Source organism: Sander lucioperca, chromosome 15 (assembly GCF_008315115.2).
Source record: "Sander lucioperca isolate FBNREF2018 chromosome 15, SLUC_FBN_1.2, whole genome shotgun sequence".
Classification (NCBI taxonomy): domain Eukaryota; kingdom Metazoa; phylum Chordata; class Actinopteri; order Perciformes; family Percidae; genus Sander; species Sander lucioperca.
In genome coordinates, this window is record NC_050187.1 from 4,149,048 (window position 1) to 4,171,547 (window position 22,500).

Genomic DNA, 22,500 nt, shown 5'->3' on the forward strand with positions numbered 1-22,500 from the left:
CCTGAACACACCGCGCCTGTAGGTCAGACCGCCACCTGGAGGACGGACAGAGAAGCACTCTATCAGACACTACTTTCATCGAAAGCGTCAAAAGCGTCAAAGAAACCATCAAAAAGAGCATTCAAAATGTCGAAAGCGTCAGAAGAAGTGTAAAAAAACAGTCTTTGACTGGTTTTACTGGCTTCTGGTTTTATTTTACCTTCGAAAAAGAGCGTTAAGTGTTGAAAGCTACAAAAAAGTGCCAAAAAAGCATCAAAAAAGCATCTACTGACATGAACGTTTTGGTTTTTAAGCGAAAAGTTTTGAGCCAAAAGTGATCTCGGTGCACCAAGTGATATTATCTCCAGTAGAAGAACTAATCTCTGTTTAAACTAACATGTCCAAACCAAAATATCTCATCAACAGAATGGAACGAGAGGGGGAAACACCAGAGCAGGGGGAACGAGAGGGGGAAACGTCAGAGCAGGGGGAATGAGAGGGGGGAAACACCAGAGCAGGGGGAATGAGAGGGGGAAACGTCAGAGCAGGGGGAACGAGAGGGGGAAACACCAGAGCAGGGGGAACGAGAGGGGGAAACGTCAGAGCAGGGGGAATGAGGGGGAAACGTCAGAGCAGGGGGAATGAGAAGGGGAAACATAGCAGAAGATATTCCTTTTCAAACCAAAACGTAGCGATGTAAATATAGCCTAAATCTCCTGTTTCACCCCCGAGGAAGAAAACTCATAGAAAGGTCTGCTTTAGATTCATTTTTAATTGTCTCTTTTGGGACGCCGGCTGTTGCAGCAAAAGGTCGGCAAAGGACAATGGAGTGTAAATGTATGTACGGTGACGGTGAGCATATTGGGAATTTAACATAACACAAAGAAAATACTGTCAGTGCTATCTTCCGTGTGTCCATATTCCCAAAGACTCCTTTGTTGCAGTAACAAGAGCGTATTTAGGTACATTTCTGACCCCGCAGCAGTTATTCTGAGATATTAAAGCCAGAGTGTAGTTTTACCTGCATGTTGCCAGAACTGGATGTGTTTGATTCCCACAGTGACCAGTTTGTCCATCAGTAGGGGATTACACTTCACCACAAAAATCTTCTCCTTATGACCCCTGCAGAAAAGGAGACACAAGTAGTAGGACATACTTAAAAGAGGATATGTACTGTAGAAATATTTTATTAAGAAAATGTGTGTATGCGCTTGTTGCAAAAGAGCTGTGCTAGTCATTGAGGAAGTGATTAAAAGTACTCAGGGTGACCTCTGATACACAGAAAGTTAAACTTAAGTCAAAAAAATAGTTTAGGCTTTTATGGCGTAGAGGTGCATTGTTTGAAGGTTGTGAGAACGGAAGAGGAAGTTGCACCACACAGAGACCCCGACCTTGGTGTGCGTGTGTGTGTGTGTAAGATAACAGTTTCTGTCTAAAAAACAAGAAGACACAGGATCGCTCTCTTCATCTGTCTGCTGCTCGTCTCGGAGTCTCTCCACGTTCCAGCACATGTGTTTGTACCAGGCCCGGGCCAGGTACGGCGTGGGCTTAAAGTAGCGAAACGTGGTCACCCTCAGTGGACCGAGCTGGCTCTGACCGATGCAGAAGTGAGATACACTTTGAAACAAACGGGAGATTGGGGAAAGTTAGATGGCGAGAGGATATGAAAACGGATTGGTCCCTGCGGTGAAATCCAATGTTATGAAGATAAAAGTCATCCTGCCTGGATCAACTGTTTCCATAGCATACTAACACATGTAAAGTATGAAGCACAGCATGAGTTTCCTCTTCTTCAACCTTCCCTGATAAATTTAAGCTGTTACTGTAACCTTAGTAGGGACTGAAATTAGTAAACACAACTCTGCTGTGAGGTAGCTAGAGAACAGTGAGAAAGCTATACATGGAAGAGAGACAGGTACCTGGCAATAAGCTATAACAATGAAGCAGATCCTACAGGAAAAGAGCAATAGTTTGATATTGTTCAGGAAATGTATTCAGAAAGGTTGACATGTTCTGAGAGATAGAACGATTTTTGACAGAAATTAGGAAAAGTGGATAATTTACACTAAACCAAATGTTGCATGAGTTAATTAAACGTTTAAATTTGGGATAATTAAATGCATATACTATGTGTACAGTATGTCTTACTATCCCATGCAACATTCTGCTCTTTCATGTTGTTTTTGTGCTACTGCAGGAAAGCTTGAGGGAGAGAACAGATCAGAGTTCATTTTCAGACAAGATCTTGGTGGACCAGCTCTGACTTAAATGTCTGTTGCTAGGGAAACTTAGTCTCTGTTTGTGAACCCACAGCTGTGTTGTAACCTCTTATGCTGGACTCAGTAAACTTAGCTTAACTGAACTCTTCGTCTCAGATTGATCCTTGTGTTCTGGTAAACTTAAGTCCAATGAAAAAAGGCACGGGAATTGATAAATTGGAGTCAGATTTGACAGGCCTTAGGGCCTTATTTGGACAAAATTTCGCCAACAGTACCCACACTGTAAATACTAACAGTACTTTGAAGTACACAAGACTAGGAATGTAACGATACACTCAACCCACAATTCAATACTAGATTTTAAATTCACGACACAATTTTCTTTTAACCGATTGAGCTGCAGACAAATGAATGAAGAATATTCCTTTATTTCTATAAACTGTGCAAAACAGATGTGTCAACTTATCAAAAGTTACTCTGAAATTGTACTTTATCTTAAATATCAAACATTAAATAAAATATTCATAACAGATCGGAGTCGAACCCGTGGCCTCCGCGTCGCGGAGTAAACCTCTATATATGGGCGCCCGCTGTACCAACTGAGCTATCCGGGCGCCCAATAATTAGATTTTTATCCCACATCAAAAAAGTTGGTCAAATAAAAAAATGCAGGTTTTCAAAATGAAAAACTTAACTTGAGTAGATAGCAACAGAGATAATAATAATAATAATAATAATAATAATAATAATAATAATAATAATAATAATAATAATAATAATAATAGCAGTTATACATTTGTTCTTAGAAAGAATACGTTATTGGGTAAGTGGACAGAAACAGTTCTTTTTTTGTCGCCTTTTCCAACGTTTTTGATGTTTTTTGTCGCCTTTTCCAACTTTTGTTGTAGTTTTTTTAAACATTGTTTTGGCATATTTCACGACTTTTTTCAACTTTTTTTGGCGCTTTCTTTGACATTTTGGCTGCTTTTTTATTTTTGTCTTTTTTTTTTAAAGTTTGCGAAGCACTGGTTTCGAGCAGTAACAGTAGTGATAGTTCTGACAGTACCTGGCAGTAGTTTAGAGTAGTGATAGTTCTGACAGTACCTGGCAGTAGTTTAGAGTAGTGATAGTGAAGACGGTACCTGGCAGTAGTTTAGAGTAGTGATAGTTCTGTTATGGGGCAGCTGTCCTGTGTGTCTTCTCTCCCCTTTTCCTTGTGTGTCTGTCTGTTATTTCAGACGGACACAGGTAGAGCGCTTAGCTCTACCTGAAAGTAGGTCAAGAGGCGTGGCTTCGAGGAATTGGGTAAGGGGCATGGCCAATCAATTAACTCTACCTGCACAGCTGCGTCTAATTCCATGATTCACCTCTGCAGTGCTTATACCTGGGCTGATCTCCTCATCGGCGCCAGAATGTTACATCCACCAGTGTGGTAACTTGGCTCAGTGTTTTGACTTTGTTCGTTCTAGTTTTTCTGTATTCCTCGTGCTTTTGCTGATTCTCTGCTTCTCTGTTCAGACTCGCATCAAGTCCTGCTGCGTTCCTGCCGGTGTCAGCTGTTCTACCTGCTCCTCGCCGCTCTGCCCTTGCCACGCTCGGATTCTGCAGAGAGACATCCTGGATGTTCCGCTGCCTGCCCGCCTCGAGCCTCCATCCAGTCCTGAAGCTATCTAGCCCTGTCTCTGCTGACCTTGGTATCACTAAGTACAGACCTATTCATGAAAACAACTTGAACTTGTTACTCTGTGCCTCGTGTGGTATCACTGTGTTCTGGGTCGGAACCGCAATCTTAACAAGTTCTGACAGTACCTGGCAGTAATTTAGAGTAGTGATAGTGAATACGGTACCTGGCAGTAGTTTAGAGAAGTGATAGTTCTGACAGTACCTGGCAGTAGTTTAGAGAAGTGATAGTTCTGACAGTACCTGGCAGTAGTTTAGAGTAGTGATAGTTCTGACAGTACCTGGCAGTAGTTTAGAGTAGTGATAGTGAAGACAGTACCTGGCAGTAGTTTAGAGAAGTGATAGTTCTGACAGTACCTGGCAGTAGTTTAGAGAAGTGATAGTTCTGACAGTACCTGGCAGTAGTTTAGAGAAGTGATAGTTCTGACAGTACCTGGCAGTAGTTTAGAGTAGTGATAGTTCTGACAGTACCTGGCAGTAGTTTAGAGTAGTGATAGTTCTGACAGTACCTGGCAGTAGTTTAGAGTAGTGATTAGTTCTGACAGTACCTGGCAGTAGTTTAGAGTAGTGATTAGTTCTGACAGTACCTGGCAGTAGTTTAGAGTAGTGATAGTGAAGACGGTACCTGGCAGTAGTTTAGAGTAGTGATAGTTCTGACAGTACCTGGCAGTAGTTTAGAGAAGTGATAGTTCTGACAGTACCTGGCAGTAGTTTAGAGTAGTGATAGTTCTGACAGTTCCTGGCAGTAGTTTAGAGTAGTGATAGTGAAGACGGTACCTGGCAGTAGTTTAGAGTAGTGATAGTGAAGACGGTACCTGGCAGTAGTTTAGAGTAGTGATAGTTCTGACAGTACCTGGCAGTAGTTTAGAGAAGTGATAGTTCTGACAGTACCTGGCAGTAGTTTAGAGTAGTGATAGTTCTGACAGTTCCTGGCAGTAGTTTAGAGTAGTGATAGTGAAGACGGTACCTGGCAGTAGTTTAGAGTAGTGATAGTGAAGACGGTACCTGGCAGTAGTTTAGAGTAGTGATAGTGAAGACGGTACCTGGCAGTAGTTTAGAGTAGTGATAGTTCTGACAGTACCTGGCAGTAGTTTAGAGTAGTGATAGTTCTGACAGTACCTGGCAGTAGTTTAGAGTAGTGATAGTTCTGACAGTACCTGGCAGTAGTTTAGAGTAGTGATAGTTCTGACAGTACCTGGCAGTAGTTTAGAGTAGTGATAGTTCTGACAGTACCTGGCAGTAGTTTAGAGTAGTGATAGTTCTGACAGTACCTGGCAGTAGTTTAGAGTAGTGATAGTTCTGACAGTACCTGGCAGTAGTTTAGAGTAGTGATTAGTTCTGACAGTACCTGGCAGTAGTTTAGAGTAGTGATAGTGAAGACGGTACCTGGCAGTAGTTTAGAGTAGTGATAGTTCTGACAGTACCTGGCAGTAGTTTAGAGAAGTGATAGTTCTGACAGTACCTGGCAGTAGTTTAGAGTAGTGATAGTTCTGACAGTTCCTGGCAGTAGTTTAGAGTAGTGATAGTGAAGACGGTACCTGGCAGTAGTTTAGAGTAGTGATAGTGAAGACGGTACCTGGCAGTAGTTTAGAGTAGTGATAGTGAAGACGGTACCTGGCAGTAGTTTAGAGTAGTGATAGTTCTGACAGTACCTGGCAGTAGTTTAGAGTAGTGATAGTTCTGACAGTACCTGGCAGTAGTTTAGAGTAGTGATAGTTCTGACAGTACCTGGCAGTAGTTTAGAGTAGTGATAGTTCTGACAGTACCTGGCAGTAGTTTAGAGTAGTGATAGTTCTGACAGTACCTGGCAGTAGTTTAGAGTAGTGATAGTTCTGACAGTACCTGGCAGTAGTTTAGAGTAGTGATAGTTCTGACAGTACCTGGCAGTAGTTTAGAGTAGTGATAGTTCTGACAGTACCTGGCAGTTGCGAGTTTCTCTCCTCTCTTCCAGTCCCAGACGACAATCGAATGTCCGTCATCCACCCCCACTGACACCAGACTCTTTCCATCAGCTGCATCAGGAACACAGAGAGGAAACTTTTTGATTTAATTACTTAGGTAAACTGGCGCCGAGCTGGTAAAAGATTTCACTCCGGATCAAAGTATTGGTCAGAGTGACAAAATGGAGCGATGCACATCGACTTGAAGGCTGAAAAGTGAGGAATCTGGGGAATAGAGTATGAATGTCCTCACTTTAATCAGTCCTCGTCAGTGGTGGAATGTAACTAAGTACATTTACTCCAGTACTGTACTTCAGTCCAAATATTGAGGTACTTGTACTTTACTTGAGTCTTTTCTTTTCATGCCACTTTCTACTTCTACTCCGCTACATTTCAGAGAGAAATATTGTACTTTTTACTCCACTACATTCATCTGTTACAGCTTTAGTTACTAGTTACTTTACACATTAAGATTCCTGCACACAGAACACATGTAGTTTATAAAATCTGATGTTTGATTCTAAAGTAAACTAGTCAACAATATAACAGCTACAAGTCCAGCTGAGATGATCAGACCATTAAACACACAACTGTTTGGATCCTTTCTGCAATGGGAGGATTCTTCTTTACTTTTAATACTTTAACTACATTTTCCTGATGAGACTTACAGACTTTTACAAACATTTTCAATGCAGGACTTTTACTTGTAACAGAGTATTTTTACAGTGTGGTATTAGTACTTTTACTAAAGTAATAAAGCATCTGAATACTTCTTCCACCGCTGGTCCTCATAAAGACAGATGTTGACACACACGCAGGTGGTTACCTGAGAAGTCCAGAGCACACACTCCTCTCTGGTGGAAACCTCGGAGCAACGAGAGACACTTGAGAGTCTGGACGTCCCACACGTGGACGGCCGGGTCCCTGCCCACCTGTCCCGTAGCAGCGTAGTCCTTCAGCGGGTGCATGCTAAGGCTCAGGATGTCGTCGTCGTGGCCCAGGTAGAAGCGCTGGCTGTGCAGCTGCCGGTTGTAGACCACGCCCACTGCCGCCACGTGGTACAGCACCTCCCCGCCCTGAGTGTAGAACAGGTTGTTCCTGCAGTCGTAACCACGGTACCTGCACACACACAGACAGACAGACAGACACACACACACATACACAGACACATTCAGACACAGACAGACAGACAGACACACACACATACACACGCAGACACAGACAGACACACACACACACACACACACACACACACATACAGACACAGACAGACCGACACACACACACACACACACACACACACACACACACATGGACACGCACACACACACACACACACACACACACACACACACACACACAGACGCGCAGACAGGCAGACAGACACACACACACACATATCGTTAGTGGTCCATTTAAAACTCATTGCCTGACTATAATGTTTGTGTATTGCAGTCTGAAACATAAGTGCTCGAATAATTTATGGAAATAAACTGACAGGGCACAACGCAGCCTCTGTGGCCCCTTTCCCCTTTTAATACACCCATTGCCTGTATAAATACATGTATAATATCTGTATTAGTTATAGAGCCAATCCTATTGTTTGTTACCAATAACTTCCGGGTAGAAACCTCCTGCGTCCCGTACGTGCTATTTAACGGCGCTGAGCAAACGGGGCCGAGGAACAACTGGATATACTCTCATCTCCTTCATCGAAAATACCTGTTTGATGCTTTCCAGACTTATATGTGCTTTGCTTTTGTGATTTGCTACCATAATGTGTTTACTAAATCTAAATTGCAGACCTTTAGTTCCAGGCTTTTTGAGGGCCCTGCCCATGTTGGTCCTTTTCTTTTACGTAAAAAAAGATTCAGGCACTTATTAAGACATAAGACCAACGTGTTAAAATCGCATTTTGCGTAAAGACAAGCATGTCTGAAAGAGGCGATGTAACGCTGACAAACGTGGATGTGTTACCCGTGCACAAACTGCAGCCGGAGGCCCTGGTCCGGTCCTCTCTGTCTCTTCAGAGATCCGACCTGCTGTTTCTTCTCTCTGCTCTGCTGCTGCAACTGAGGCAGGTCCTCCTTATACACCTGCGGAACACACACACACACACACACACACACACACACACACACACACACACACACACACACAAAAGTCAACATGAAACTTATTACATTTACATGCACATAATATTCTTTTTTTTGCTCTTACTATGTAAAAGACAATATTCCTCTACGCTGTTTACGCGGCTAATGAAAGAGAATATTCCACTAATATTCCTGTTTACATGCAACCAAATTGGTGGATTTCTTTGGGCATTTCTTTGTCTATAAGCTTTTTTAATGGTTATTTATTTATTATGTGCTCTAACTTTTCCAACGTTTTAGACACAGATATGGAGATAATAACGGTCCATATCGACATATCGCGGAAGTTAGTAGAAAACTGTCACTATTTTTTTAGTGCTGCTTTTTATATTCAATATGTTTAATTTGTTCAATAAAAGAAAGCTGGAGACGATTTCCTTTTTATGTTTTAAATTCAAGAAGAAGTTTGAACTGAGAACACTTTAATGTCTGTTTAAAGCGTTTAAAATGCAACCTAGGGTCTTTTTGTGAATGTATCTGAGTCAAACTTTCGTTTAAAAGCATAATTAGGACGGAAACGCCACTTTTAAGATTGACCGTATTCTCGTTTTCGGTCAAATGGCCTTTTGAATGAGAGAGCTAGGGCCATTACTATGAAAGCATCAAAATCGTTATTTTTAAAACACTAAGAAGGCTCGACACAACATGAGCCTTTGCTCCAAGTATCACCAGGGGCTCTACACATGAACTCCAGCATTGACAACATTGTTTGTGTACCCAGAGTTTACTAAAAAGAAAGGTTTTAACAACTCACTTTAGCAGTTGTTGTTGACACTATCCACCATCTCGCCATTCAAAAATAGTCGATCTCCGAATGTGAATGAAGTTCCTCCCTGTTACGTTCCTCCCTGTTACGTTCCTCCCTGTTACGTTCCTCTCTGTTACGTTCCTCTCTGTTACGTTCCTCTCTGTTACGTTCCTCTGTTACTCTCCTCCCTGTTACTCTCCTCTCTGTTACGTTCCTCTCTGTTACGTTCCTCTCTGTTACGTTCCTCTGTTACTCTCCTCCCTGTTACTCTCCTCCCTGTTACTCTCCTCCCTGTTACTCTCCTCTCTGTTACGTTCCTCTCTGTTACGTTCCTCTCTGTTACGTTCCTCTCTGTTACGTTCCTCTGTTACTCTCCTCCCTGTTACTCTCCTCTCTGTTATGTTCCTCTTTGTTACTCTCCTCCCTGTTACTCTCCTCTCTGTTACGTTCCTCTCTGTTACGTTCCTCTCTGTTACGTTCCTCTCTGTTACGTTCCTCTCTGTTACGTTCCTCCCTGTTAAGTTCCTCTCTGTTATGTTCCTCTGCCCTGCCAAATATGTGCACCTAACGCTTCCCAAACCTAGGGAAAACAGTGCTCTGTTTCTCTTTATTGGTTGGAGAATGAAGCTGGACACAGTCTGCAGTGTGTTGGCCCTCAGCACAGACTACGCCCGCTCATTTTTCATGCAAATGACGGTGTTGAGGGGGAGCTGGCAGGTTTCAGCCGTCTGAGACATTCATAGGGAGAGACTTTGCTCCCGGCAGGTTTGGGACTGGCAGCGCTCCACTTTCACGCTGCTTTCCATTTTGCAAAACTGCATATTTTACTGGAGCGTCATGGTGGATTGGTGCTGCGAGTTACAGACCATTTCACTGACTCCCTGTTCTCTCAACAGCTTTTCTCTTCACTGTATAATCATCTAAAAGGAAAACTATCAAAATATGATGAACCATCTTGAACCTTCTTGGATGAAGATGGTTCAGATTACGGAGCCTCTTTGTCTTTATTTTATTAACCCCGGTCATTAGCACGCATTAGCTCCGAGGGCTAACTTGGCTTGTTTACTCTTAGGGCTCCTATCTTGCAACCGGCGCAGCACAAAAGCCCGACGCAAATGTCTTTGCTAGTTTAAGACCGACGCAGTTGTCAATTTCCAGTCCAGTGCCCGCGTCTTTTAAATAGCAAATGCACCTGCACCCAGCTGCGGCCCATGGTGGTCTTACAGGGAGGTGTGTTCAGGTGCATTCTGGGCGTGCTGGTCTTACAGGGAGGTGTGTTCAGCTGCATTCTGGGCGTATTGCTATCTTGAGGCAGCGGGAAGTGATGGCGCCATTGACCAACAAAAACCTGGTTTAAAGTCAATAACGCAGCATTTCATTGTTATTTTAACAGAGCATTAGTAAAATGCTCCTAGGCTCGTGCACAGCGCGTGCACACTATGCTTGACTCGCCCTAAACGCACCTGCGCCAGGCGCTTCACGCCGTGCGTTTAGATCATTAAAATAGGGCCTTTATTGTGTGAACATCTTTGTCATCCTGAATGTTCCGCCAAACCTCTTTAAAATATCTGGTAGTTCAATAAAACATTGTTTGATAGTCGGCACAGAAAAAAAAGAAAAAAGTCGAATATTCGTGTTCAACAGCCAAATCTAAATCGGTACAAAATTTACTAAGATTATTGTCTGAGGACCATGGAAGTCTTCACAGAAATCCATCGAATAGTTGTTGGAATATTTGGACCGCAAGGACGAAAAAAAAGGGACGGAGGAAAACTGAAGAGAGAGAAGAAAGAAAATAGGCAAAAAGAGAAGGAAGGCAGGCCAAGGATAAGGGAATATAATAATAATAATAATAATAATCCATGTTTTCCTGCTCCTTCCATTTAAACTTTGGAGCTTCTGAGAAATCTAAACACACATGCTCTCTCTCTATTTGTCTGGCATACACACACACACACACACACACACACACACACACACACACACACACACATACACACACACACACACACACACACACTTTGAGCTTTATCTCCGAGCAGCACATTGTTGCAACACTGGAGGCGGGCGGCGGCTGGCATTAAAGATAAGAGCAGAGCCCAGCTGTGCTGCTGCAGACGGGAATAAAAAATAGGAGATGATTCAGTGGCGCCTCCATTAAAGTGCTCATATTCTGCTCATTTTCAGGTTCATAATTGTATTTAGCGGTTGTACCAAAATAGGTTTATGTGGTTTAATTTTCCCAAAAACACCATATATTTGTTGTACTGCACATTGCTGCAGCTCCTCTTTTCACCCTGTGTTCAGGTCTCTGTTTTAGCTACAGAGTGAGACCTCTCACTGCTGGAACATCTTTGTTGGGAGTCGCACATGCTCAGTAGCTAGGTAAGATCACATGATCAGTAGGTAGCTATAGGACTACTAGCCAGTCAGAAGCAGAGTATGAGGGCGTGCCCTGACAGTACCTAGGTAAGGACTACTAGCCAGTCAGAAGCAGAGTATGAGGGCGTGTCCTGACAGTACCTAGGTAAGGACTACTAGCCAGTCAGAAGCAGAGTATGAGGGCGTGTCCTGACAGTAGCTAGGTAAGGACTACTAGCCAGTCAGAAGCAGAGTATGAGGGCGTGCCCTGACAGTACCTAGGTAAGGACTACTAGCCAGTCAGAAGCAGAGTATGAGGGCCCTGACAGTACCTAGGTAAGGACTACTAGCCAGTCAGAAGCAGAGTATGAGGGCGTGCCATGCTAGCAGCTAGGCGAGCATTATGTTCCAATGCTTTATTGTTCCAAAGTGACCACGTTTGTCTCTGAAGTAAAGGCTGGACTACAATAGAGCTGTTTGGAGCAGTTTGTGAACAGTGTTTTCTGTTGGAGATGGTAAGTCCCTTTGGGGAGGACTTTGGGCTTTTTCACTTTGTAAACCATAACGTGCACAAAAAAGATATATAACACAATAAAGGAAAGGGGGCACTTTAAAAAGCTTCTGTGAAACCATTTTGGAGCAGCTGAGGGTTCAGTGCTACTGGTGGAAAAGTAAAAGTAAAAGTACTAATTCCACACTGTAAAGATACTCGGTTACGGCCACCTGGGTAGCTCACCTGGTAGAACAGGCGCCCATATATAGAGGTTTACTCCTCGACGCAGCTGCAGGTTCGACTCCGCCCTGCATGTCATTCACCCTCTTTCTCCCCTTTCATGTCTTCAGCTGTCCTATACAAATGAAGGCCTAAACTGCCCAAAAAGTAATCTTTAAAACTCTCTTTTCATACTCTGTTACAAAATGTACCTAAAGTATTAAATGTAAAAGTACTCAATGCAGATAAAACCTCCCATTTTAGAAACTGGAAACGAAAAAAGGGTTGAAAGCGACAAAAAAGTGCCCAGAAAAAGGAGGAAAAAAAACGCCATCAAACACTGTGTGTTTTAGTAACTAAAGCTGTAACAGATGAATGTAGTGGAGTAAAAAGTACAATATTTCTCTCTGAAATGTAGCGCAGTAGAAGTAGAAAGTGGCATGAAAAGAAAAGACTCAAGTAAAGTACAAGTACCTCAACATTTGGACTTAAGTACAGTACTGGAGTAAATGTACTTAGTTACATTCCAGCGCTGGGCGGGGCCTCGCTCTGGGAAACAAGCTGACGTACCTGTCTGTCGTAGTGGATCTGTGTTTCCTGCTCGATGTCTGAGTCGAGCTCGGGGACGTCCGACACGTCGCTGTCCGACTCCTCGCTGTTGGAGTCCCCGTGACCGTCTGCAGAGGAGACACAAGTTCTGCTCAACTCACTTATCTAAACTAGTCATTTAGTGACACAGAGATATACAAACAAATGTTAAACACTCAAATTATAGTGCGTTTCATTTACCTCGGAACTCGGAAGCCGAAGCTGGGAATGACATCACACCCGAGTTGAATTCGTTCCTTTTACAAGTCGTCTTTTTCATTGTTTTCAGTAGCTCTAGCCAGCTTAGCCAATGTTAACAACACCAGTTGATAACAACGCATTACGCTGTTTTTGGGCGTACAAACACTATGGGCCCTATTGTAACGATGTAAGCGCACGGCGTGAAGCGCCTGGTGCAGGTGTGTTTAGGGCGTGTCCAAATCCACTTTTGCTAGTTTGACGGTAGAGAAAAGGCTCTGTGTGCCGGCTGCATGGTTCTAAAGGGTTGTACTTAGTGTCTTCATTAATCAGAGGTGTGTTTTGGGCGTAACATGCAATCAACCAATCAGAGATCATCTCCCATTCCCTTTAAAAGCCAGGCGCGTTTGGATCTTGGAGCATTGCTGTTATGATGGAGGATTTGCACCGTAATATTTTTATTTGGAATCTTCTGCATGTGTGTGTGCTGCTGTGCGTCCCTGTGTGTGTAACAAGCATAGTGTGTGTGCGCTGTGCACGAGCCTAGGAGCATTTTACTAATGCTCTGTTAAAATAACAATGAAATGCTGCGTTATTGACTTTAGACCAGGTTTTTGTTGGTCAATGGTGCCATCACTTCCCGCTGCCTCAAGATAGCAATACGCCCATAATGCACCTGAACACACCTCCCTGTAAGACCAGCACGCCCAGAATGCACCTGAACACACCTCCCTGTAAGACCAGCACGCCCAGAATGCACCTGAACACACCTCCCTGTAAGACCAGCATGCCCATGGGCGCAAAGATGAGCGCAGGTGCATTTGCAATTCAAACTACTCGGGCGCTGGACGGGAAATTGCATCGGTCTTAAACTAGCAAAGACACTTGTGTCAGGCTTTGTGCTGGGTGTGAGATAGGGCCTTGAATCACTTTTTGTGCGTTTCACGAACACTATAGCAACATGTCAACAGATAGACGTTGGACAGGACTGTATGTACAACTGATTTAGTGAGACACAGATAAGACAGAAGTGCTAATAAACTGTATGTTACTACAGCTTTCACTTCTGTTGATGCACGGGGCAGCCATGTTGGATTTTGAGGTTGGGGTACTCGTGGTTGTCCAAATTCCTGTGCTCGGTAATCCGAGGTCAGGGGGCGTTTATGACTTCGATTTCCGAAAATCCGACTTCCGAGTACAAACGGAACGCACTATTACTACTCAAAGTGTCCACTGCAGAGCTACTTATTAGTTCAACTTCCTTAGATATACTCTAGTACATTTTTCTGTAATGGAATAGATACTATCAACAAAACCTTTTTATTTTTGCCATCGTTGGGCAAAAATACCAGCACATAGGCAGTATCTAAGTCTGGGCGATATAAGGCATACCGGTATCGATATCGGAACGACTCGATTACGGTTGAGTTTAGCCAACAAAAGGTGACCGTCATGCAGCGACTGTCTTAAGTTTAGACACCAAAATGACTACTCAAGATTAGAAAAAATGATTGTGGTTTGGATTAAACACCTGTCCCCTTAAGTAGTACTCCTGTGACATGAACACCTGTTTCCTGGGTGAAAGTCTTGTGTTTTCTCCTTAACTTCTTCAGGACATGAACACCTGTTTCCTGGTGAAAGTCTTGTGTTTTCTCCTTAACTTCTTCAGGACATGAACTCTGCTCCCCACTCTTGAAAGTCCTGTGTTTTAGGACCCAAACCTCCCCCGCGACCTCCTCCCTACGAGGATTTTCACTGACAGTAATCAATACGTGGAATACACGCCAATTACGAACTTCACTTTGCATAGCTATATGTACGAATGGTTCCTGAGAACAGACTGAAAGGCTGCACATTAAACTCTTTCTGGCGTTTCCCCACCTTGTATGTTGGTATCCGGTCCTCCGTTCATTACCGACTCTGGCAGAAACCTCCACTGGAAGAGGGCGTGGTCGGCCCCACCGGTGGTCAGCACCCACTGCAGGTCATGTGACCAGCGCACGTTGGTGACATGGGCCGAGTGACCGATGTACTTCTTGAATTTTGCTCCTTGGAAAGAAAAGAGCGAGCAGTCAGAATCACTGGCTCCTCAGCTCCAAAAAGTCACACATTACCTCTGTTTTGCGAATTTTTAAGTTAAGTTCTTAAAGGACAATTCCGGCGCAAAATGAACCTAGGGGTTAACAACATGTACCGAATCGAACGTTTTCTGGGACATGTTTTCATGCTGATCGAATGCGTCTCTAGCTTGAAACAAGCTAGCGCAAACCGCTGATTAGCTTATAAGGCTAGTCTTCAGAGCACTGGTAAAGTAATAAGAAATCGCTATTTCTACACCACTAACAAGGCTCAAAATAGCACCACACTTCAACGGTAGCATAATGAGGGTCCCTACATGCAAACCGAAGCCGTGTTTGAGCTATGTTACTGGTTACATGTCGTTTGTGGTTCGACTGATCGCGACTGTTTTCCCAAGATGGCGCCTGCCTGTAAAGGTGAACGGTACTGTCTTTATAATCTATCTTTTTAATAAACTGTCTGTCTTACAAAGTTCTCAATGCTTCAGTTTACAGGTAGGGAGCCTCATTATGCTACCGTGGAAGTGTGGTGCTATTTTGAGCCTTGTTAGTGGTGTAGAAATAGCGATTTCTTTTTACTTTACCCTCTACCCCCAAGACTAGCGTTATAAGCTAATCAGCAGTTTGCGCTAGCTTGTTTCAAGCTAGAGGATGGATACCCGAACAAGCCCGTCGGGACCCAACGGTACCCATTGGTACCCATCGGGCCGGGCTGGGTTCGGACAGATATTTAGAAATGATGTTCAGGTTCGGGTCGGGCTCGGTCACACAGTGCGATAAGGCATTGAACATTTTAAATTTAAAAAAGCTTATTATGTAGGTGCGTGCCTGTGTTAGCGTGCACTTGTTGCCCCGTGTGCGCTGATGCGCTCATCTGTTGACATTTCCGAATGCCACAGTTCTCTATTTCAAGCTGGAATCACATGCGATTAGCATGAAAACATGTCCCAGAGAACGGTCGACTCGGTACACATATGTTATTAACCCCTAGGTTCATTTTGCACCGGAATTGTCCTTTAACATTTATCAAATCAACGATCTTCAAGTTGCCCAATTTGTTCATGGATTGTTAAACACAACACTACCACCTATTTCTTTACATTCTTTCTCCCCCTAAGAGGTGCTGATATACTTGCTTTTAACAATGCGTACGCGTAGACAAGCAGCGGCGAAGTGAACGGCATTGTTCACATACTTGCCTGCGTACTTTGCGTGTACCTGGAGGATTAGAGCTTTAGTGTGCAACTTTTTGATATAAATGAACGTCCGTTTCATTGAAGCCATTGCCAAAACAGTTGATACAAAGCTAATTAAAACTCAGCTCCACACAACTCTCAGACTGCAGGCAAAAGTGGCCCAAATCCAAAAATATTTTGGGGTCAAGTGACCAGGTCACTTCAATGCGGCCACAGTGTGAACAACCAAGGAGGATTTGATGCGACTTTTACGTCAATCTACATCGACATTTGTCAAGGGCCGGATTAACAATTTCATGTGCCCTGGGCAACAAGACTCAAGGCCCTCACCCCCGCCCCAATTCAACAATCGCAAAATCGCTATCATCAAAAGCATATAGCCTATACTTCTATACTAACAAGTCAGGCTTCTGCATGGCTCAGTGGAGCTGTATGTATTTACAATAGCCTCAGCATAAAGTGCATTCAAGAGACAGAACAGATGCACAAATGTTTAACATAACTTTTTACAATGAATCTTTCACAGAACTTGGTGGCTACAGAGTTATTATTAAATGTTTCAATATGTAGCCAAACAATTATCTTTTGACTGGTCTCTCCAATTTCCTGCCTTCTCCTTCTTCATTTCCCTCCTTCTCTTCCTCCTGTGCACTGCTCAGAATTTGAATACAAATGGTCGGTCTCAGCAAGCACTGTGTAGTGTGTTGAAACGTAACGCCACCGATATGGTGACCCTCTATAAACGTTATGAATTCAAACATGCCAGTTTGTAATATTTTGTATTAAGCTGTTCTTGTCTTTACTAATATCTAAACTAATCAAAGGGCTGAAAGCTCTTACAAATCACGAGGGAGCGATTTGACTTTTGGCCATGGTAATAGACGCGCTGTTGATGCTGACTCGCCTTTAGCATATATTACATTCATTACAAATTTAACTTTAAATTAAACGTGTGTTTAAACTTCACCTGGGGAAACTGACTTCACCTTCAGAGGCTCTGTGGCAGCTCAGTCGCTCCAGTCTTTGCCGGGATGCCGGGCCACCACACCGCAGCAGACTCGCTGTGACAGACCGTGGTAAAGTTGGTTTTATATTGATCGTTGGATATTCGACACATTCGACAAATCTATTATGCAGCTTGACCTTCCAATATAAAACCAACTTTACCACGGTCTGTCACAGCGAGTCCTTGCTCGCTGCACAGGAAGCTACAGACACTGTTTTTGACGTGATTTAACATAATATTTTGATTAAACGGGTTACAAAAATCCGCATATAATTAGGAAAGTGAGGACTACGTTTATAATGTGATCTAACATAATATTTGACGGAGCCCAGGGCCCTTTAGATGTCCTGTGCCCCTGGGCAAGTGACCAGTTGCCCTAATGGTTAATCCGGCTCTGCATTTGTCACAATTAAGCGCCGGCGGGAGTTAGCCCTAGACACAGACAGTACAATTAAAAACAAAGTTGCAAAGTTGTGGTTTTTCTGCTCACAGGCGCTAGGGGGGAGCGAGACAACCACCATTCAACCTGAAAAAAGTCATATAACTATTCCAATGACTCTGAAGCTGTTCAGTTAAGGTAAATTAAGCTAAAAGAAAACTGCATAGTTCACCTTTAAAAACGTACGAAAGAGACAAAGACAAACAAAAAGGTAGAGACCTTTCCTCAGACTGGGGAAGCGGAAGAGCTTAACGAGGCCGAGGTCGTCCCCGGTGACCAGCACAGCAGCAGCGTGGTTTGCGTCCACGGCGTTGATCTCGGTTAGACGGGAGTATTTAGGCCAGATGCCCACCACCTCTGAGCCCAGGACGCCGCTCCAGGACGCCCAGCACTGACCTTTCATCTCCTCCTTACCGACCGGCTTCCCCACTGCAGGACATGGACAGAGAGAAGACAGTGTGTGTTTGTGTGTTAAAGTTGTGATCTGTAAGATTTTCAACTTGTTAATTGTTAAGTTCCTATCTGTTGAAAAGTGAGTTAAAACAATGGTGAGTATATGACCTGATGAAAGTGCTTGTATTTGCTGCTTTGCCAAGTAACATGATCTGACTGTCTGGGACGACTTTTTCCGCCCTAAATTCAAATGCAGCACACAGTTAAGGCCAATTTGTGCTTCTGCATTAAACCTACACCGCTCGGCCGTGGCTTGGTAGCGTTGCATTTCCCCCCCGACTCATTTCCTGGTTCTCCTCCATAAACAACATGAACTCAAGGAGAGGGTTAACTTCTCCTGCTCCAGATTTCCCACCGTGGTCAGAAAGAACAGAGGAGAGACTCTTTGTTTCTCTCACGATGACTCTCTAGAGTCCTCGCTCAGAAGCTAATCGCCATTAATCTCTCACTAGCTCTACCACACACTCCAGACACACACACACACAGAGACACACACACACACACACACAGAAACAGACACACACAGATACACACACACAGGGAGACACACACACACACACAAACACAGACACACACACACACACACACACACACAGAGACACACACACACACACACACACACAGACACACAAACACAGACACACACACACACACACACACACACACACACACACACACACACACACACACACACACAGGGAGACAGACAGACACACCCTGCTATTCTATTAAGTATAAACGTGTGAAAGCTCAACAGAACCATAAATCAGACTCGAGTGACTCTTCTTACGTCAGTCAGCAGGGGTTGGTTGGTCTGCCACGCTGGAACCTAACTAAATATGACGGATAACAACTCTCAATCACAATAAATAATACATTTACTTTCAATTTAATTCAATTGTATTTATATCTCAAGACACTTTACAGATAGAGTAGGTCTAGACCACACTATAATTTACAAAGACCCAACAATTCTAGTAATTCCCCCAAGAGCAAGCATTTAGTGCGACAGTGGCGAGGAAAAACTCCCTTTTAAGGAGAAACCTCGGACAGACCCAGACTCTTTCAGTCCTGTAGCACACTTTCCAACACTTCATCTCTCTAGTCTGTAGATGCCAGCGATAACAAACAGCGAATTGGCACATTTTTATCAATAATTATCATTTGTAACATACAGAAGCGACAAAAAGGGGAATGTGTGCATGGTGCAGATTTTAATCTTCCAGCTGCAGTCAAGTTTTTTTCCTTATAAAAAGGACAAAATCAAAATCATTGCCCTGTTACATACAGTAGAAAAAAATGCTTGATTTCTTAAAGGTCCAACATTTCACTTTATGAGGTTTTTTAACATTAATATGAGTTCCCCCAGCCTGCCTATGGTCCCCCAGTGACTAGAAATGGTGATAGGTGTAAACCGAGCCCTGGGTATCCTGCTCTGCCTTTGAGAAAATGAAAGCTCAGATGGACCAATCAGGAATCTTCCCTTTATGACGTCATCAGGGGAAAGGTTACCTCCCCTTTCTCTGCTTTGCCCACCCAGAGAATTTGGCCCACCCATGAGAGAGAGAGAGACATCATGGCTTGCAAACAAGCGAAGCATGGCCCCCCCCTCCACCTTGCCCCCCCCTCTCTCCTCCTCAATAGCATTTAAAGCTACAGACACAGAAATGGTACATCCTAAGGAAAGGTCATTGTGGGACTGGCTCTAGTGGCTGTAATTCTGCACCAAGGCTGAATTTAGTAAAAGAGACTTCAGATACAGTATTAGGGGACCACTAAGGTCTATAAAAGAGACTTCAGACACAGTATTAGGGGACCACTAAGGTCTACATAAAAGAGACTTCAGACACAGTATTAGGGGACCACTAAGGCCTATATAAAAGAGACTTCAGATACAGTATTAGGGGACCACTAAGGTCTATATAAAAGAGACTTCAGACACAGTATTAGAGGACCACTAAGGTCTATATCAAAGAGACTTCAGATACGGTATTAGGGGACCACTAAGGTCTATATAAAAGAGACTTCAGATACAGTATTAGGGGACCACTAAGGCCTATCTAAAAGCATCCAAAAAGCAGCATGTCATAGGACCTTTAATATTTGAGTTCATGAGGCTGAACGACTGTAGGGACTCACTGGGCATTCGGTAGAAGAGGCGTTGTCCTGCTCCGTCGTTGCTCTGCAGGATTTTGCTGTCCAGAGACCAGTCCAGGTGTGTGATGAAGCTGACGGATTTACTGCATTCTCCTACCTGCAGGCAGACACACAGGGGAAATTAACAATTATACAACAACTAGATTCAATAGTAGTTTATATCAACGACGTTCCACTTCCGGGATTGTTCCAGTGCCAGCGGTAATTCCCCCGGATGTCCGTCCCCTTCCTCTGTCTCTGTGTTGGCGTTCTAACCTCTGGTGGATTTGTGAGGACTATGGTTAACTGCTCCTCAGATCTCTGCAGGGTAAATCCAGACAGCTAGCTAGACTATCTGTCCAATCTGGGCTTTCTGTTGCACGACTAAAACTACTTTAGAACGTACACACGTTCCACCAAAACAAGTTCCTTCCTGAGACTATTTTTGGTTTATTTTTAAGGCACTGTTGCTCCGTCCGGCGCTTAGCACCGCCCAAGATTGTGATTGGTTTAAAGAAATGCCAATAAACCAGAGCACGTTTTTCTCCCATCCAGGAATGCTGTTTTCTCTTACATAGCAAGCATGTCAATGAACTAAACATGTCTGGCTCTTGACGTGATTGTCATTTTCCAGTGTGGCCCTCAGTGAAGCTGAGTTTGACATCCCTGGTCTCTTTATTGGAAACCAATCCGTGTATAAAACATATTGCAGTATTAAGAGGCATGACAACATTTAGCCCATACATACACATATACATATACAATTATGAGAGGGAGTTTCTAGGTAAATAAATCCAAGAGATTTCTTTTCTATTTTTTGGGACCTTGGTGACTATTTCCTAACTTGTTTAGGTTTAAATGTCTGCGTGAGTGTTGAACCTGCAGACGTTACCTTCTTGTATCTCTGGGCGACAGCGTAGATGTCCACGAGTCCGTCGTTGGAGCCGACGGCGAGGTACGCTCCGTCTGGAGAGAACTTCATCTCGTGGATCACCTCTTTCCTGTCTTTGATGTGAACGACCTCCGTCATGTCTCTGATACGGACAGAGAACCAAACATCCCGTTAGTGCAACGCCACAACAGAGCAGTGTCCTATAAGTCTCTGACATCAAAAGCGTCAATTCTACAAAAAGCGCCAGAAAGAGTTGAAAATGTTGAAAGCGTCAAAAAAAGCTACAAAACAAAAGTACAATGACAAAAAGTATCAAACAATTTCTGACTGGTCTTACTTTTTATTTTATGTCAAAACCATGGTTTGTGTGTGTGTGTGTGTGTGTGTGTGTGTGTGTGTCTGTCTGTCTGTGTGTGTATCTTGCTACACATATTAGATTGTACTATGTATTCAGATCATTTTATTACATTTTATTGAAATTATATTGATATTTTTTATGAGAAGAGAGGGCCAGGGCAAATCACATGTCATTGCATTCTCTCTGTACTTTTAAATGCTCATGACAATACACTTGAACTTGAACTTATTATGGTCTGTTTCTGCCTGTTTAGGTTAGGAATAATTGCTTTAGAGTTTCCTAAATGACTCATTAAAGGAGCGCTCTAGATTCAGGGGGACTCGCCCGGAGCGAGACCAAGACCTCCACCGGAGCCGGAGACGCTTCTGCTTGAGGCTGCTGCATGTCATGGTGAGTGTTGATTGGCTGTTACTCGTCTAACATCTACCAACCAGATAGTGTTGTGGGCGGGACATGAAGTGAGACTCAGTGGTGAGGTAAACGGGAGCAGAGGGAGAGACTCAGAGCTGAAGCTGAGACAAAGTACAACACCTTTTATTTCATTAACTTTACAATAAAACAGATACAGATCATCTGCAAACTGCCAAATATGGGACAGAGCCTTTCCAGCTGCTGCTCCACGACGGGGGAAGCTGCTGCCTTCACATATCAGATGTGCTCCTTCCATTTTTGTTTTTATATCTGGGCTAAAGACCCATTATAAGTCTTTAATCTCTCTATCTGGTCTCATCATGTCATCATTCTGGGTTTGGGAACTGCTGCTTGTTGTTGGCGTTGGGATCTTCTTTTTGTTTTGATATTTACATTTTAATGTTCTTTTATTCAGCTCTTTGATCAGATTAATGTGTGTTTAAATGTGTTCTAGAAATCAACTTTACTGACTGAAAGTTAACATAAACATTTTACAGACCCAGAGATATGTTGCTTATAAAAATTAATCAGAAATCACAATCAAAACAAGTTATATTGTTTATTAATAATGTTTACTATACAGACGATAGATTATAGATATAGACCAAGATATAATAACAGGTTTATAACACTGACAACACTGCAAGATACAACTATTATAGACAATTCATATTCCTTCATATATAATATAAAACATCACATAATCTTTAGATTTAAAATAAAACATTTGGAACACACACACACACACACACACACACACACACACACACAAATACACACACAACACACACACAGAGATACACACACACACACACACACACACACACACAAACACACAAAGGTAAAATGATTTATAATAAAACTAAAAGAAAAGATCAACTGACTCTCTCTCTCTCTATATATATATATATATATACAATATAATATCATCTACATATATACACAACATA

General features: G+C 43.1%; 1 protein-coding gene across 4 annotated transcripts in view; it reads right to left on the bottom strand.

Moving 5' to 3' along the window:
- The window catches only part of LOC116056232 (echinoderm microtubule-associated protein-like 6), a 134,183-nt gene that overhangs the window by 53,643 nt on the left and 58,040 nt on the right, over positions 1-22,500 (bottom strand). For all 4 annotated transcript variants that reach the window (XM_031308389.2, XM_035992016.1, XM_035992013.1 and 1 more), the window contains 10 exons: positions 20,782-20,923; positions 19,893-20,007; positions 17,520-17,729; positions 14,463-14,630; positions 12,366-12,472; positions 7,796-7,914; positions 6,645-6,937; positions 5,797-5,890; positions 1,001-1,101; positions 1-35 (listed from right to left, as the gene is read on the bottom strand). The exon at positions 1-35 is cut by the window's left edge and continues 168 nt beyond it. In XM_031308389.2, the coding sequence (XP_031164249.1) occupies positions 1-35; positions 1,001-1,101; positions 5,797-5,890; positions 6,645-6,937; positions 7,796-7,914; positions 12,366-12,472; positions 14,463-14,630; positions 17,520-17,729; positions 19,893-20,007; positions 20,782-20,923 (1,384 nt within the window). The remainder of the gene's footprint in view (positions 36-1,000; positions 1,102-5,796; positions 5,891-6,644; positions 6,938-7,795; positions 7,915-12,365; positions 12,473-14,462; positions 14,631-17,519; positions 17,730-19,892; positions 20,008-20,781; positions 20,924-22,500) is intronic.